The sequence below is a fragment of the Lemur catta genome, chromosome 1 (genome assembly GCF_020740605.2).
Source record: "Lemur catta isolate mLemCat1 chromosome 1, mLemCat1.pri, whole genome shotgun sequence".
Classification (NCBI taxonomy): domain Eukaryota; kingdom Metazoa; phylum Chordata; class Mammalia; order Primates; family Lemuridae; genus Lemur; species Lemur catta.
The window spans coordinates 41,009,728-41,024,539 of record NC_059128.1 but is presented as its reverse complement, the minus strand read 5'-3'; the positions used below and the strand labels follow the sequence as shown (position 1 = coordinate 41,024,539).

Below are 14,812 nucleotides of genomic sequence, written 5' to 3'. Positions count from 1 at the left end.
GAAGTTAGGCAGCCAGGCACAGCGGCCGGCCTTGAGTCCTTGAGTCCTAGCTACTCGGGAGGCTGAGGCCGGAGGATCGCCTGAACCCAAAAGGTCAGGGCCAGCTTCTCAAAAAACAAAACAAAGAGTGGGGAAAAGAGATTTCGATCAGGAAATATCTACACATACAGCAAATATCAATTTCCTTTAGCAAATACAAATTTGTCAAGCCATTTGCAAAAGTCCTCCCTTTCCTGCATTGATCTTTACCTCTCCCCACTTTTGGTCCAGGGGTCTGGTCCTGGGACCGGCCGAAATCTGCATCCAACCCTGCCTGCTTCGAGGCTTGGATGTAAAAACCGCTGAGCATGGGAATCCACAATCTGTCCTAAAACCGCTCATGGCAACAAGTTAGCCATTTTAGCCCGGCTGCCCTGAACATCCCAGGCCAACCGGCGTTTTCTCGGAATCCTTCCTCCCGCCCACCCAGAGAAAACAGCCAGGGCCGGCGCCGGGGGCCGGCGGGGGCAGTACCGCCGGGGGCCTGCTGGGGGCGCGCGCGGCCCGCGCCGAGGGGCGGGGAGCGCGGGCGGAGGCGGTGCGCTGGGCGCTTCCTGTTCCGGCGCCAGGAGGAGCCGCGCGCTGCTGGTGCTGGTGCTGCTGCTGCTGCTGCTGCTGCCGCCGCCGCTGCCGTCCGTCAGTCATCCTGTGCCGGATTCTTCGGCGCCTAGCCCCTGGGACCGATCGCCGCTTCTAGAACCTTCTGCGGGCTTGGATCTTACTGGGTGAGGCTGCTTCGGTGCCAGTGGAAGTCGTGGAGCGGCACAGGGAGCTGGGGTTGCGGGGCTGGCGGGCGCGGCCAAGCGGGAAGCGGGCGCGGTAACAGAGGTGTCTCGAGTGACCTCACTGCTTGGGCCGTGGCCGTCTCCCTGGGGGCTGAGGCTGAGCGGTTCTCGCAGTCATCTTCCTCGGCGCCGCCGGGTGCCTCCCGATCGCCCCCCGGGAGAAGGCGTCGAAGGCCGCTGTCGTCGCGCCCGACGGGTTTCTCTGCGCTTGACGTCAGGCCTGGCTGGGGGGCGGGGCGGGAACGGGCCGGCCCCTCCCCCACCGCTTCCCGGGCGGGCGCGACTGGCTCCGAGGCCGGTTCGCTCCGGTTGATCCCGGACTCCCTTTGTTCGTTTGCTTATATGGGGGGTGTCGCCCTCGGGCCCCTAGACCCTGATCCCCCGATTACACCCATTCATTAATTTCTAATGAAAAAGGAAAGGCCCGAATAGATTCTTACGAGAATCTCTGACGCTTGTTTAAAGTAATGCGCAGTGTGACGTACGTTCTGGTTATTTAGTAGAGGAATTGCTCGCAGATACATTAGGCGAATACTCAGGACAAACTATGAGAAGTGCTGAGTTCTGTAATAGTCTGTTATTTTAGGATTTAGGAGCACATGCACTATAGCTTATAAATAGCCGAACCGTTTTCCTCTTTTCCTTGAAAACCAAGATTACTGCTTTAATAAAGATTCTAATATTTAAGCATCAAACCAGACTCTACCGAAAAAAAATTTTTTTACCATTACTGCTAAAAATTATTATTGGTGGTTGTAAAGGCCTGTTTGAAAAAGAACCCTTATTACAGGCAAAGGCAGCCTTCAGAAATATTTCAGAAGTTCTTTGTTCAGTGGTGTTCTTTGGGCAAGAATAGAAGTTTTTTTTGCTGCTAGTGTCTCAGACAGAGACCACTATGCAAAGCTAGTTTGTTTCAGATTTAAGTTGCATTTATTGGAATGTTCTTTTCCTCTCTCCAGGATGATTGGGTAATACTCGTCCCCAGTCTCTTAACAGAAACCCTGTGATCAATGTGTCCTGGAATTCATAAATATTTGGATTTTATCTTTATATTTTAGGAAAGGAATATATTATATAGATGGGAGATAACACCCCCCAGCAGAGTCAAGGCACCCAGTAAATCAACATTAATATTTGTACAGCAATAGGTGTGAATATTCATTCTAAGTGGGGATTAATAGAAATTATAAATAGCTTCAGGTCAGATTTTGCCTCTAAGTAAGTTTTGTCCCAAACTTGGAAAAGCTTCTTTCATTTTCACAGGTTTCTAGAATGAGAATGGCAGATAAAGGTTTATGGACCTTTAATAGCGATTATGGAAGCTAAAGTTTGTTGAGTTTTTGCTATATGCCAGGCAGTGACAATGAGATTTGTGTATTTATTATGTAAGTCTCACAGCAAATCTGTGAAGTAGATATTATTCCCATCTCCCTTTACCTCTGAAGTTTGGAGAGTTAGACTTGTCCAGAGTTGAACCAGCCAGTGAAGAGCTGCAGAACATTCACTCTTTTAACCATATGCTATATGCTCGTGTACCAAGGAAGACTAGAATTTGGAATGTTTCCCACTCAAGCACTGTTTTAGGTGCTTGATCGGACAGAGTTCCATTTAGTCCCTGCCAGCATTACTGGCCCATTCTTTATAGGTGAAGAAATTGAGGTTCATTCAGGTAAGCTGACTATTAAGTTAAATGATTCAAACCCTAGTCTCAGGTCCGTACCGCTTCCCTTTCTTGCTATAATACCATCCAATCTTAACTCCTTATGCTTCCCCACGGATTCTCCGAGCTTTTACCCTAACTGCTCTCTTTTCCTTCGTTTCCTTAGGGCCGGTCCCACCACCTTTTTCTTTATTGTTCTTCTAGACTGCAGAGACACCACTTCTCAGGAATTTCCATGTAATACTCCTGATTTCCCCAAAGCCCAACACAGTGCCTGGAACATATGTTCCAACAAGTATGTGAATAAATGTAAAAAATTTTACAGGTTGAGTATCCCTTATCTGAAATGGTTAGGAGCAGGAGTGTTTTCAATTTTCGATTTTTTTTTGGATTTTGGAATATTTGCATTATACCATTTGAGCATCCAGAATCCTAAATGCTCCAATGAGCATATCCTTTAGGCATTATATCAAAGGAAAAAAGCCCAAAAAATTTCAGATTTTAGAGCATTTTGGGTTTTCAGATTGGGATGCTCAACCTGTACTGAAAATTTTAAGTGTTCAAAACATTCAAAATCTCAATTTTTGAGTTACCCAAATGTAAAAAATGGAACTTAATTAGATGAAGGAGCCAAATACTAAAAATCAGCTTGTATTCTAATACAGAATTTATATTTTCAATGCAATACATACCATCATCCTCCCCACCTTACTAAATGCAAAATCCTAATTTCCCTTAGTTTCTGTTAACAAATATCTTACATCTGCAGATTATTAAGTGTGTTACTTTTAATTATCTATGAGGCAGCCAGGAATGATAGCTGTTTTACAGATGGGAAAATGGTCTCTTGTTAAGAAGCTTCCCTTTGTCAAAAGACTCGGTCAAAAGGATTGATGTCTAGCTTTCATAACTGTGTAGTCCCGTATTTATCACTTCACACTTTGATGACCCTCTGAAATAGTCTTTGTCAATAGTCACTAGTAATTTAAGGAGTCCAACTTTCTTAAACCTCACAATGATTGGGAGGATTTACTCTAAAGGTCATAGGAATTACCAAAATGTTTTACTTCTGTAGTATATATCAAAAGAAATCTTTTACTGTTTTAAAATTACTACTCTTTTTGCTCAGAAAATAACTAATTATTTTTCAAGTGCTTGGTAGATCATGCCATAAAATAGTAATGGAAAGTTTTGGAAATAATAGCTTTACATTATTCCACAAAGAAAGGGGAAAAAAAGAAAACGTTTCTTGATTATAAACTCTTTTGACCAGTTCAAGGTTACATTGGCCTCATCTTAATAATTAGCAATAATTCAGATGTTTTGGAATATCTTTTTGGAAAATCTAGATTTTTTTACTTTCTACAACTCTTCTCATATTGAAACACTGATGTCCAACTTTATTTTTTGTACCTTTTTCCGATGAAATTATCCCCCAGAAACCAAACTGAAATGCTTCCAATTACGGTAGTCCCCCCCATATCCTAGGGGGGATATATTACAAGATCCCTAATGGATGCATGAAACTGAGGATAGTACTGAACCTTACATATATACTACGTTTTTTCCATCTGATAACCAAGATGCCTGCTAAGTACCTAACAGGCAGATAGTGTATACAGCGTGGGTGCCCTGGACAAAGGGCTGGTTCATGCCGGCACAAGATTTCATTATGCCACTCAAAATGGTGCTCACACCATTTGAAACTTATGAATTGGTTTTTTAGGGGTTTAGTTTTTTGGGGTTTTTTTGTTTGTTTGTTTGTTTTGAGACAGACTGTTGCTCTTTTACCTGGGTAGAGTGCAGTGGCATCATCATAGCTCACCACAACCTCGAACTTCTGGGCTCAAGTGATCCTCCTGCCTCAGCCTCCCACATAGCTGGGACCACAGGCACATGACATGAGGCCCAGTTAATTTTTCTATTTTTAGTAAAGACTGGTCTTTGTTGCTCATGCTGGTATCAGACTCCTGAGCTCAAACAGTCTACCCACCTCGGCCTCCCAGAATGCTAGGATTACCATCATGAGCCACTGTGCCCTGCTATGAATTGTTTCTTACTGGAATTTTCCATTTAATATTTTCAGACCACAGGTAACTGAAATTGACTATAAGGGGGGCTGTTGTAACATGAACACTGTGTATTCTAGGCAGTGAGAACAGGTCAGTTTACTAAGGTAGTGCCATAGGTCTTGCTCCTGTCTCAGCCTCCCATGTAGAGTGCTGGGACTATAGGTACGTGCCATGCCTGGCTAATTTTTCCATTTTTTTGCATACACGGGGTCTTGCTGTGTTGCTCAGGCTGGTCTCAAATTCCTTGACTGCAAATGAGCCTCCTGCTTCAGCCTCCCAAAGTGCTCGGATTACAGGTGTGAGCTACCATGCCCAGCCTCTGTTTCTGATTCCTTTGGTGAAGGCTTCGTTATTTAATCATAAGATTCTAGCACCTCCTCTATCTTCCATATTTTGATTTTGAACTGAAAAATTTTAAAGCCAGAGTTGTGAATAAGTTTAATATTATTAACTTGTGGGATAATTTATATTTTATGTAATTCTATGACTAGTTAAGTATATACTGTGTATATATGTTTTTCAAAAACTAAGAGGAAGAGTGTAATTCTGAAAACCTCAACAGCAAGACCATATGAAGTTCATTAGATTGACTGCTCTAGAATTAACATGAACTTTGATACAGAGCTGTTTTCTGTTTTAGAAAGGCTCACTTTGTTTGAAAAGCATGTCAGTCTTACTTCTGTAGACTTCTAACTAACCATTCATTAATAAGCTTTCTTGTAGCATTACTCCTAAGAATACTATTGGGTGATGTGATGTTTTAGTGTAAAACCTTAACATGAGAGTGAATGGATTGTGTTTACTGTACAGTCAAGGTGTGTTTTTTCATACTCTGAATAAAAAGGATGTAGCAGTTTGGACTTAGTAGGCTTCATGTTCCCTTCCTTTATCATTCCTTATGATAACCAAGTCATAATTAAAAATAAAACTCCTAAGAATGCAAGGATGGTTTTATATTAATTAGCCTATCTTAATTAACTGTTAGATCAAGAGAGAAAAACAGATCAACTCATTAGACACTGAAAGATCTGAAGAAATTCAGTGTCTTCTCTAATATTTTTTAATTACCAAAATAGGAATAAATAAATCTAGTAACAGGCATAAATAAAAATGTACTTAATGTAATTTGTAAAAATCTCAAACTAAAAAATGAAAATCATACTTAAACATTAGAAGCATTCCCAGGAGAGTTGGAAACAAGATCACCATACCCATGATCACTAACATTTCATTGTTTGAGTCCTAGCTGATACAAAAGAAAAAGAGGCATAAATATTAGAAAAGCTAAAATTATTTTTTACAAATGGCATAATTCAATTCTGACTGAGTGCGGTAGCTCACACCTGTAATTCTAGCACTTTGGGAGGCCAAGGCGAAGATCTCTTTGAGGCCAAGAGTTCAAGACCAGCCTGAGCAACATAGTGAGACCCCCCCCATCTCTACAAAAAACAAAAACAAAAAATGAAAAAATAGCTGGGTGTGGTGGCACACATCTGTAGTCCCAGCTACTCCAGAGGCTGATGCTGGAGGATCACTTGAGTCGGGAGTTTGAGGTTGCAGTGAGCTATAATGATGCCACTGCGTTCTAGCCCTGGCAACAGAGTGAGACCTGGTCTCCAAAAAACTAATAATAATTATTATTCAGTAATGTTGCTGCTTACAAAAGTAATGCAGTAAGTGTTCACTTAACATACTCCATAGGTTCTTTTTTTTTTTTTTTTCCTTGAGACAGAGTGTCACTTTGTTGCCCTGGCTAGAGTGAGTGCCGTGGCATCAGCCTAGCTCACAGCAACCTCAAACTCCTGGGCTCAAGAGATCCTACTGCCTCAGCCTCCCGAGCTGGGACTACAGGCATGCGTCACCATGCCCAGCTAATTTTTTCTATATATTTTTAGTTGACCAGATAATTTCTTTCTATTTTTTAGTAGAGATGGGGTCTCGCTGTTGGTCAGGCTGGTCTCGAACTCCTGACCTCGAGCAATCTGCCCGCCTCGGCCTCCCAGAGTGCTAGGATTACAGGCGTGAGCCACCGCCCCTGGCCCATAGATTCCTGAAAACTGTGACTTTAAGGGAAACCAGATTTAGTGCAGGCTACTTGATATAAATATCAGTTAAGTTTTTACAGCGTATTTCCCATCACAGAAACATCACCAAACTTCTAAATAAAGACCCCAAACACTTTCAGTTTTACACATTAAGATAAATGTGATAGTCCTTTAAATGATCTATTTAAAAAAAAAAATAAATGTGAGCTATACATACATTTAAGAAAGACTAATAGCCGAAAGCAGTGGCTCACACCTGTAATCCCAGCACTTTGGGAGGCCAAGCAGGGAGGATCGCTTGAGGCCAGGAGTTTAAGATTGGCCTGGGCAACATACTAAGACCCCATCTTAACAAAATAAATTTTAAAATTAGCCAAGTATGGTGGTGTGTACCTGTAGTACAGCTACTCGGGAGGCTGAGGAAGGAGGATTATTTGAGCCCCGGAGTTCAGGCTGTAGGGAGCAATGATTGCGCCACTGTGCTCCAGCCTAGGGCAACAGAGCAAGACCCTGTTTCAAAAAAATGAATAAATAAAAGATTGATAAAACAAGTAAGATAATTATTTACCCATTTATTCAAGTTCAAAATCTCAGGTAGCCAGAGCCTCTCCTGGCAGCTGTGGGCACAAGCAGGTCACAGCCCTGGCCAGAATACCGTCCCATTTCAGGTCACAGTCACACCCACATTCACTCAGAGTAGGACCGTGTAGGCATGCCAGTGAACCTCACACACGCAGCTTTTGGAGATGGCAGGAAATTGGAGAAAACCCATACGGATGAGAATGTGCCCACTCCACACAGATAGTGGCCAGGTTAGGACTTGATTTTTTTCCATTATTAAAACAAAATAATGTCCAATGAAATGTTATTTGAGGACCTGTAATAGATTAAAATTTAAAACCCTGTTCCATATATGAGCTACTAGTTAGAAAATACAAGGGGAAGAAAATGGAAAAAAAGAGTCTATTTACAAGAAAAAGTTTTAATAGAAATCTCTCTTGTAAGAAATGTGTAGGAGACCTGATCAAGAAAACTGAATGACGAGTATGGGAACTAGAAAGCCCATTGTATCTGTGGCTTCTGAATCTACAGACAGAAAATGCTTGAACAAATATTCAAATATTGAATATTTGTGTATTGTTCAATAAATAAAAATATAAATAATAATACAGTAAAACCTTTACGTAACACTTACATTGTATTAGGTGTTATAAGTAATCTAGAGATGATTTAAAATATACAGGAGGATGCACAGAGGTTATATCAAGTACTGTGCCATTTTATATCAGGGACTTGAGCATCCTCAGATTTTGGTATTATCGAGGATCTTGGACCCAGTTTCCCTAGGATATCAAGGACAGCTGTACTTTGTTCTTTTTTTTTTTTTTTTTTTTTTTGAGACAGAGTCTCCCTCTGTTGCCCAGGCTAGAGTGAGTGCCGTGGCGTCGGCCTAGCTCACAGCAACCTCAAACTCCTGGGCTTAAATGATCCTCCTGCCTCAGCCTCCCAAGTAGCTGGGACTACAGGCATGCGCCACCATGCCTGGCTAATTTTTTCTATATATTTTTAGTTGTCCAGATAATTTCTTTCTATTTTTTTTTAAGTAGAGACGAGGTCTCGCTCTTGCTCAGGCTGGTCTTGCCCTCCTGACCTCGAGCAATCCGCCTGCTTTGGCCTCCCAGAGTGCTAGGGTTACAGGTGTGAGCCACCACACCCAGCCTGTACTTTGTTCTTGAATGAGAAGATTTGACATTTTAAATACATGACATGTCCCCTAGATTCATCTGTAAATTGAATGCATTTTCAACCAGAGAACCAACAGATTTTTTCCTTTTTTCTACAAAATGATCTGGAAAAAATCAAAATGAGAATATTCAGAGAATATGAAGAAAACTACAGTAATAGTAGGGTGACTGATATTAAAATTTGTTTAAAATATAAAGGTACTGTAGTTAAAAAGGAATGGTACGGTGCAAATCAGTAAAAAAAGAGCAGTCCACAATACCCATGGGGAATGGTGGAGGCTCTATAGCCAGCTCTGGAGTCAGACTGTACTGAGTCAGCCCCTTTTCTACTTGTCACTAGCTCTGGGGCTTAAACAAGTTAACTTGCTAATAAGTAAGCTTCCTTTTCTCCAGCTGTAAGCTCATGGTGAAAACAGAATTTGCATCAGAGAGCTCTGGAGCTACTAAATGAGATAGGCCATAGTGCCTATTCCATGGTAAACATTCAGTAAATGCTAGTTGTTGATAGCAGCAGTAGAATGTGGTAAAGGTAGCTTGTCCAATTAGTTGAGAAAAGATAGATTATTTGGTAATTATTGTTTGGAATAATTGAAAGATTTTAAACAAGAAGTTAATCTATGAAAATACAATAAGAAAGTAAGGCAAAATTTTCTTTAATCTCGGAGTAGAGAAGGCCTTTGTAAACATGTCACAAAATTGAGAAGCCACATGGAGGGAAAGATTGATGAGTTTGACGACATGAAATTTAAAACCTTTATAGTACCATAAAATATTATTTAACAAATCTACAGATAGGCCGGGTGCAGTGGCTCATGCCTGTAATCCTAGCACTCTGGGAGGCCGAGATGGGAGGATCGTTTGAGCTCAGGAGTTCGAGACCAGCCTGAGCAAGAGCGAGACCCTGTCTTTACTAAAAGAAAAATAGAAAAAAATTAGCTGGAAAGCTGAAAATATACAGAAAAAATTAACTGGGCATGGTGGTGCATGCCTATAGTTCCAGCTACTCAGAACGCTGAGGCAGAGGGATCGCTTGAGCCCAGGAGTTTGAGGTTGCTGTGAGCTAGGCTGACACCATGGCATTCTAGCCCAGGCAACAGAGTGAGACTGTCTCAAAAAATAGAAATCTACAGATAAAGGAAACTCAGGTAAAGAAGAAGCAAAATTTCAAAAGTGATTACTTGAGGTTGTAGCAGCTGATTGGAAAGGAGCATGAGTTAACTTACAAGAGTGATGGAAATGTTCTTTCTATATCTTGTTGGGGGTGGTTACTTGAGCATATACAATTGTCAGAATTTGTTAACTTGAACACTTAAGATCTGTGCGTTTTATTGAGTATTAATTATATTTCAATTAAAAATCTGGTAAAAAATGGTCCAAGGACATCAGTGAATTCACAAAAACAAAGTATAAATGGAGTATTAAAAAGATACTCTACCTTCCACTGTTAAAACAAGATGCTAGGTTGGTCTGAGTGCAGTGATGTTTACAACTAGTTGATCACAACCAGTTACAGATTGCTGTGTTCCTTCTCCACTTCCACTGCTTCACTTGACCAGCCTTTATTAAAAAAAATAAATTAAACAAGATGCCGGTTTTTAATCTATCATAATGAAAAACAATTTTAAATTTAACACTATCCAGTAGTAAAAGAGGAGTTAGCAAAAAGGGTGACAATGCAAACTGACATGGACTTTTCAGATGGATTTTTAGATAAACTTACTTGTTGACTCTGTAAATTCCACTTCTGGTGATTTTTCCTAGTGATAGACTCTCACACATGAACAAAGGTAAATTTAGAAATGTTCGCTGTATCATTATTTAAAACTACCTAAACTGCCATATAAATGAGACTATAAACTAAATTATGAATCATTTTTGTATGATGTGCAGCCATTAAAAGGGATGAAGTTGATAGAGCTATATGAACTATTATAGAAAATTTTCCTGTGTAAGAAAAAAACACATTCCATAATTGATTAAGATTCCATGTAAGTAGAAATAATCTATGCATAGAGAGTTCCTAAAAGAACATATAAGAAATAATGAACATTGATTTTGAACTTTTTTTTCTTTTCTTTCTTTCTTTCTTTTTTTTTTTTTTTTTTTTTTTTTTTTTTTAGGAAAATGTCTGATGAATTTTCGGTAAGTTGATGAGCTTCTCTTTGATAAGTTTTTGGCTTTTAAGAAAAACAACATGGTCTTAATGTCATTTAACTTAAAAGGGATGCTTTTTGTGATTCTTGAGGGAGAGTTTTGGCATGTAATTTCGATAGGTGATTTGCCTTAGTTTAGTTAGATAATAGCATGTTTGAAAATGTTTCCTGTAGTATTTATTTGTGAATCCTTAAATGAAAAATTTAAGGTGTTATTTCTATTGTTCTTTTATCCTGATGGTATTAATAACAGCCAGTATTTATTGAAAATTATTATATACCAGGCACTCTGAAGTGCACTGCATAAACTATGTCATTTAAGCCTCAAGTTAACCCTCAAACTGTTTTTGAAAATGAGAAAACTGAAGCTGAGTGAGAGTATATGACTTATTTGAGGTAAAGCTGGGATTCAGATCTAGATCGTGACTCAATTCTATCCTTTTAATTACTGTCTTCTGTTATATTAATACAGCACAGAAATGAAGCACAGTATGATTAATTGTATTTAGAAAAACTAAGCTTCTCTGAAAAATTGGTACCATGAAGTTGATATTCAAGGAACACCTCAAGTTTTATATTAAATGTAAAGCTTAGCTTCTGAAGACATTGTTGAGGTTTATAATCCCTGACCCTATAGCTAACTATTCTCTGTGGGTTTATAATAGTGTTTGGTATGACTTGTCCCTATATAAGACATGTCTGTTTTGTATTCCAGTTGGCAGATGCGCTACCTGAACACTCCCCTGCCAAAACTTCTGCTGTGAGCAATACAAAATCTGGCCAAGCTCCTCAAGGCTGGCCAGGTTCCAACCCTTGGAATAGCCCAAGTGCTCCACCTTCTGTGCCATCTGGACTCCCACCAAGTGCAACAGCCTCCACTGTGCCTTTTGGACCAGCACCAACAGGAATGTATCCCTCTGTGCCTCCCACCGGACCACCTCCAGGACCCCCAGCACCCTTTCCTCCTTCTGGACCATCATGCCCCCCACCTGGTGGTCCTTATCCAGCCCCAACTGTGCCAGGTCCTGGCCCCACAGGGCCATATCCTACACCAAATATGCCCTTTCCAGAGCTACCTAGACCATATGGTGCACCCACAGATCCAGCTGCAGGTGGTCCTTTAGGTCCATGGGGATCCATGTCTTCTGGACCTTGGGCACCAGGAATGGGAGGGCAGTATCCTACCCCTAATATGCCATATCCATCTCCAGGGCCATATCCCGCTCCTCCTCCTCCCCAAGCACCAGGGGCAGCACCACCTGTTCCGTGGGGCACTGTTCCACCGGGAGCCTGGGGACCACCAGCACCATATCCTGCCCCTGCGGGATCATATCCCACACCAGGACTGTATCCTACTCCCAGTAATCCTTTTCAAGTGCCTTCAGGACCTTCTGGTGCTCCACCAATGCCTGGTGGCCCCCATGTGAGTGTTCAATTTGTTATTTAACATGCACTAGTAATCACATAAGCACAACTGAAGGATTATTTCTCCCTAGTTTCGGATGAAAGATTAGAAAGCTTTTAAAACCTTCTTAAAGAGAATGCATGTATAATACATAAAATGAGTCAATTTCAAAACTTCGGGTTTAAAAGGATGAAAGAAAGCACAAGTATTCCTTATACTAGAAACAAAAAGAAAAATTTCCCAAAGATCACCCAAGATTTTGTAATGTAGTAAACAGTGTCCTCAGCAGCATCCTTGAGAGTAAACACTGAGATGCATTGGATTCAGCTTGTTTTTTTTATTATTTCTCAATATTGTCTTATAATCACACCAAGCACAATTCTGCCTGTTGGGCCTGGTACACAAATAGATTTTTAGAGAATCCAAGGCAATGAGTATATAACGTTCATCTTTCAGGCAATTCTTGAGCTCAAGATTATGCCACTATTCTTTAGTGTCAGTTACATATAATGCTTTATGCGTTGCTGTCAGCCAAGCTGGAGTAGGATTAACATCTTAGTTGAGGTCTTGGTCATAGGAGTGAATAGAAAAGTATTCCGCCTCTCCCATAAGGTAAGCCAAGTGAGCATCCAAATGCAGAGTCAGGATATTCCTTAGGAAAAAAAAATCTATTAACTCTTAACACACAAAATAACTAATCAGATCTCTGATTAGATTAATTGAACATGCACCTCAGCTATGAAAGTACCCCCTGAACTTCCTCCTTGCATTAGTGTAACTTCTTGCTATATATATTCTCTAAATATATATATTTTTTAAGTATATGCCAAAGTGACTAAATGAGATGACTTGCTGTTTGGATTTATTAAGCAATAAATTTATTTTAAGCCACAGCAAGAAGTTAATAAACTCCACTTACAAAATCTAGAGGTTGACTTTTTCTTTCTTCTGTTGCAGTCTTACCATTAAGTTAACAATGGACGAAGAGATGACGCTTTGCTTTTTGAAGTACGTATATATGCACATGAATGCATATATAAAAATTGCTGGTTTCACTATTCTTAGAGGGCATTCATGAAAGAACAACTCTTGCACCTCTCAGAGAAGATAACTGCCTCTTGTACTTGGATGTGTAGTACATCAGATGGATACAATCAGATGAAAACAGAAGTAAATCATTCAGATGTGATTTTTATTTGGTTTTCATGGAAAAAGTGATTAAGTATACTGAATAGCTCTTTGATTAACAATTTGTTTAAGTTATGAAATTACACTTAAAAGTCTAAGATTATATGTTAGGATCTGCAACTTCATTGGCAAATTATTTCAAGTATTTTTCTATAGTCACTTCCCCTCGTAAATAAACTTTGAAAATAATCACATTATAATGTAAACAAATGATGCCTCAACACTTTGAGCTGCTCTATCTATAGGATAAATAAGCTTGGTTCCCTTGAGGTTTTATTTTGGATATAAATTTTAAAACTGTCAGTAATTGTCAGATACTGAGTTCAGTAGCCAGCCAGTGTTCATTTATATCCTTGAGCTTTTGGTAAAAACTTGCTGGTTTTATTTTTAGCCATGTGGGTCATACAGCACTAAAATCTGCCATTTATGGAAGCTAACTTTTTTCTTTTTAATCCAGGCCAACATGCATGTAAAATTATACTCTTAGAGAATTGGTGATCGCATTGTATTGCTTTAGAATGGATTATAAGATGTGCTTATTGTTTTGGGAAGAGCTCAAGGAAGAAAATAATTCTCTCCTTTGTTCTGAGTCTCAAACTAGATAAATCCTGGGAATTGCTTTCCCACAAAACGTGAGGCAGCTCTTCTGCCCAGACCATTCCCTGTAGCCACCCATTAGAAGGAGCATATCCCTTGATTCCTCCCTGATACGGAAAACTGGCACACTCTGTGGGTCTGTCAAAAAGATATAGCAGTTATGTTTAGAGAACCTTAAGTCATACAGACGTGACTGTTCTCTTTGTACAAGTGTGAATCAAAATATATATCTGTCTTTCAGAGTCTGCTTAAGCTATGTCGTTGTCTCCTGCATAGTTTCCTGGACCTATTTGTAAAATGCTTATGGCTAACAGTTCAGTTCTGTATTTGTTGACAGGTAAATACGTGGCATTGAGTGCCATCTTTGAAAAAATTACCCTCTAGCTCTCGCACTGAAAATAATAATAAATTGTAGATCTCTGCAACTGAGTTTAAAGCAGTGTGACTATGTTGCTTAAATATTAAGTTATTGTTTATAACCACCAAAACAGCCCTAGTAGCTTTTTGGCACCTTATCTTTAAATCAGATTCTTAGATTTTGAGGTTTTGAATGTATTCATTGAGTTTCTAAAATGTATTGTGAATTTCTCAGACCAGTATAGGAGAGATTTATGCTGGAGCTCTGTTTCTGCTTAGTAATAAAATACTTAATAGTTTACTTCTGCTATAATTAAAATGTCAAGAATGCCAAATGCTGCCAGTTTAATGGTTTGATAGCTACCTCCTTTTAAGAAAGCCAGATGGTCATCTTTGAGAGAGTCATTCAGTGTCTCCCTTATGTTGAATAGGTGATAGATTCAAACTTTAAGAATTGACAAAAGTGGAATCTAATTTGTTCAGGTATTTTCAGACTGGAGAATGTTGTTAGCACTTACATAGTGGCAAAAGTAGTCTTTTCTTCTTTAACTTCTTTGCAAGACAGGTGATAGCTATCTACAATACTCTTGGAATCTTTTGTCAAAGTGGCCTCCAGTCTACAAGGCAGGTACCCTTAGGTGTTATGGCTTAAATTGTCGGTTAACTGTGGAAGGATAAGATGATATGAAAAGTGAGATGGAAGCAAAGTTATCTCTCCTTAGAGTTATTTTTGGCTGTCCTACATTGCGGTGAGTTGAGAACTCTG

At 39.8% G+C, this 14,812-nt stretch overlaps 1 protein-coding gene across 3 annotated transcripts in view; it reads left to right on the top strand.

Moving 5' to 3' along the window:
• Positions 1–556: 556 nt before the first annotated feature.
• MAPK1IP1L (mitogen-activated protein kinase 1 interacting protein 1 like) overlaps positions 557–14,812 on the top strand; it is a 29,445-nt gene continuing 15,189 nt past the window's right edge. Inside the window, exons 1-4 of one of the 3 annotated variants that reach the window (XM_045566786.1) lie at positions 557–764; positions 10,467–10,488; positions 11,215–11,922; positions 12,862–14,381. In XM_045566786.1, coding sequence (XP_045422742.1) covers positions 10,471–10,488; positions 11,215–11,922; positions 12,862–12,873 — 738 coding nt within the window. In that variant the 5' untranslated portion in view covers positions 557–764; positions 10,467–10,470 and the 3' untranslated portion in view covers positions 12,874–14,381. The other 2 variants (XM_045566794.1, XM_045566777.1) reach the window with 2 other exon arrangements.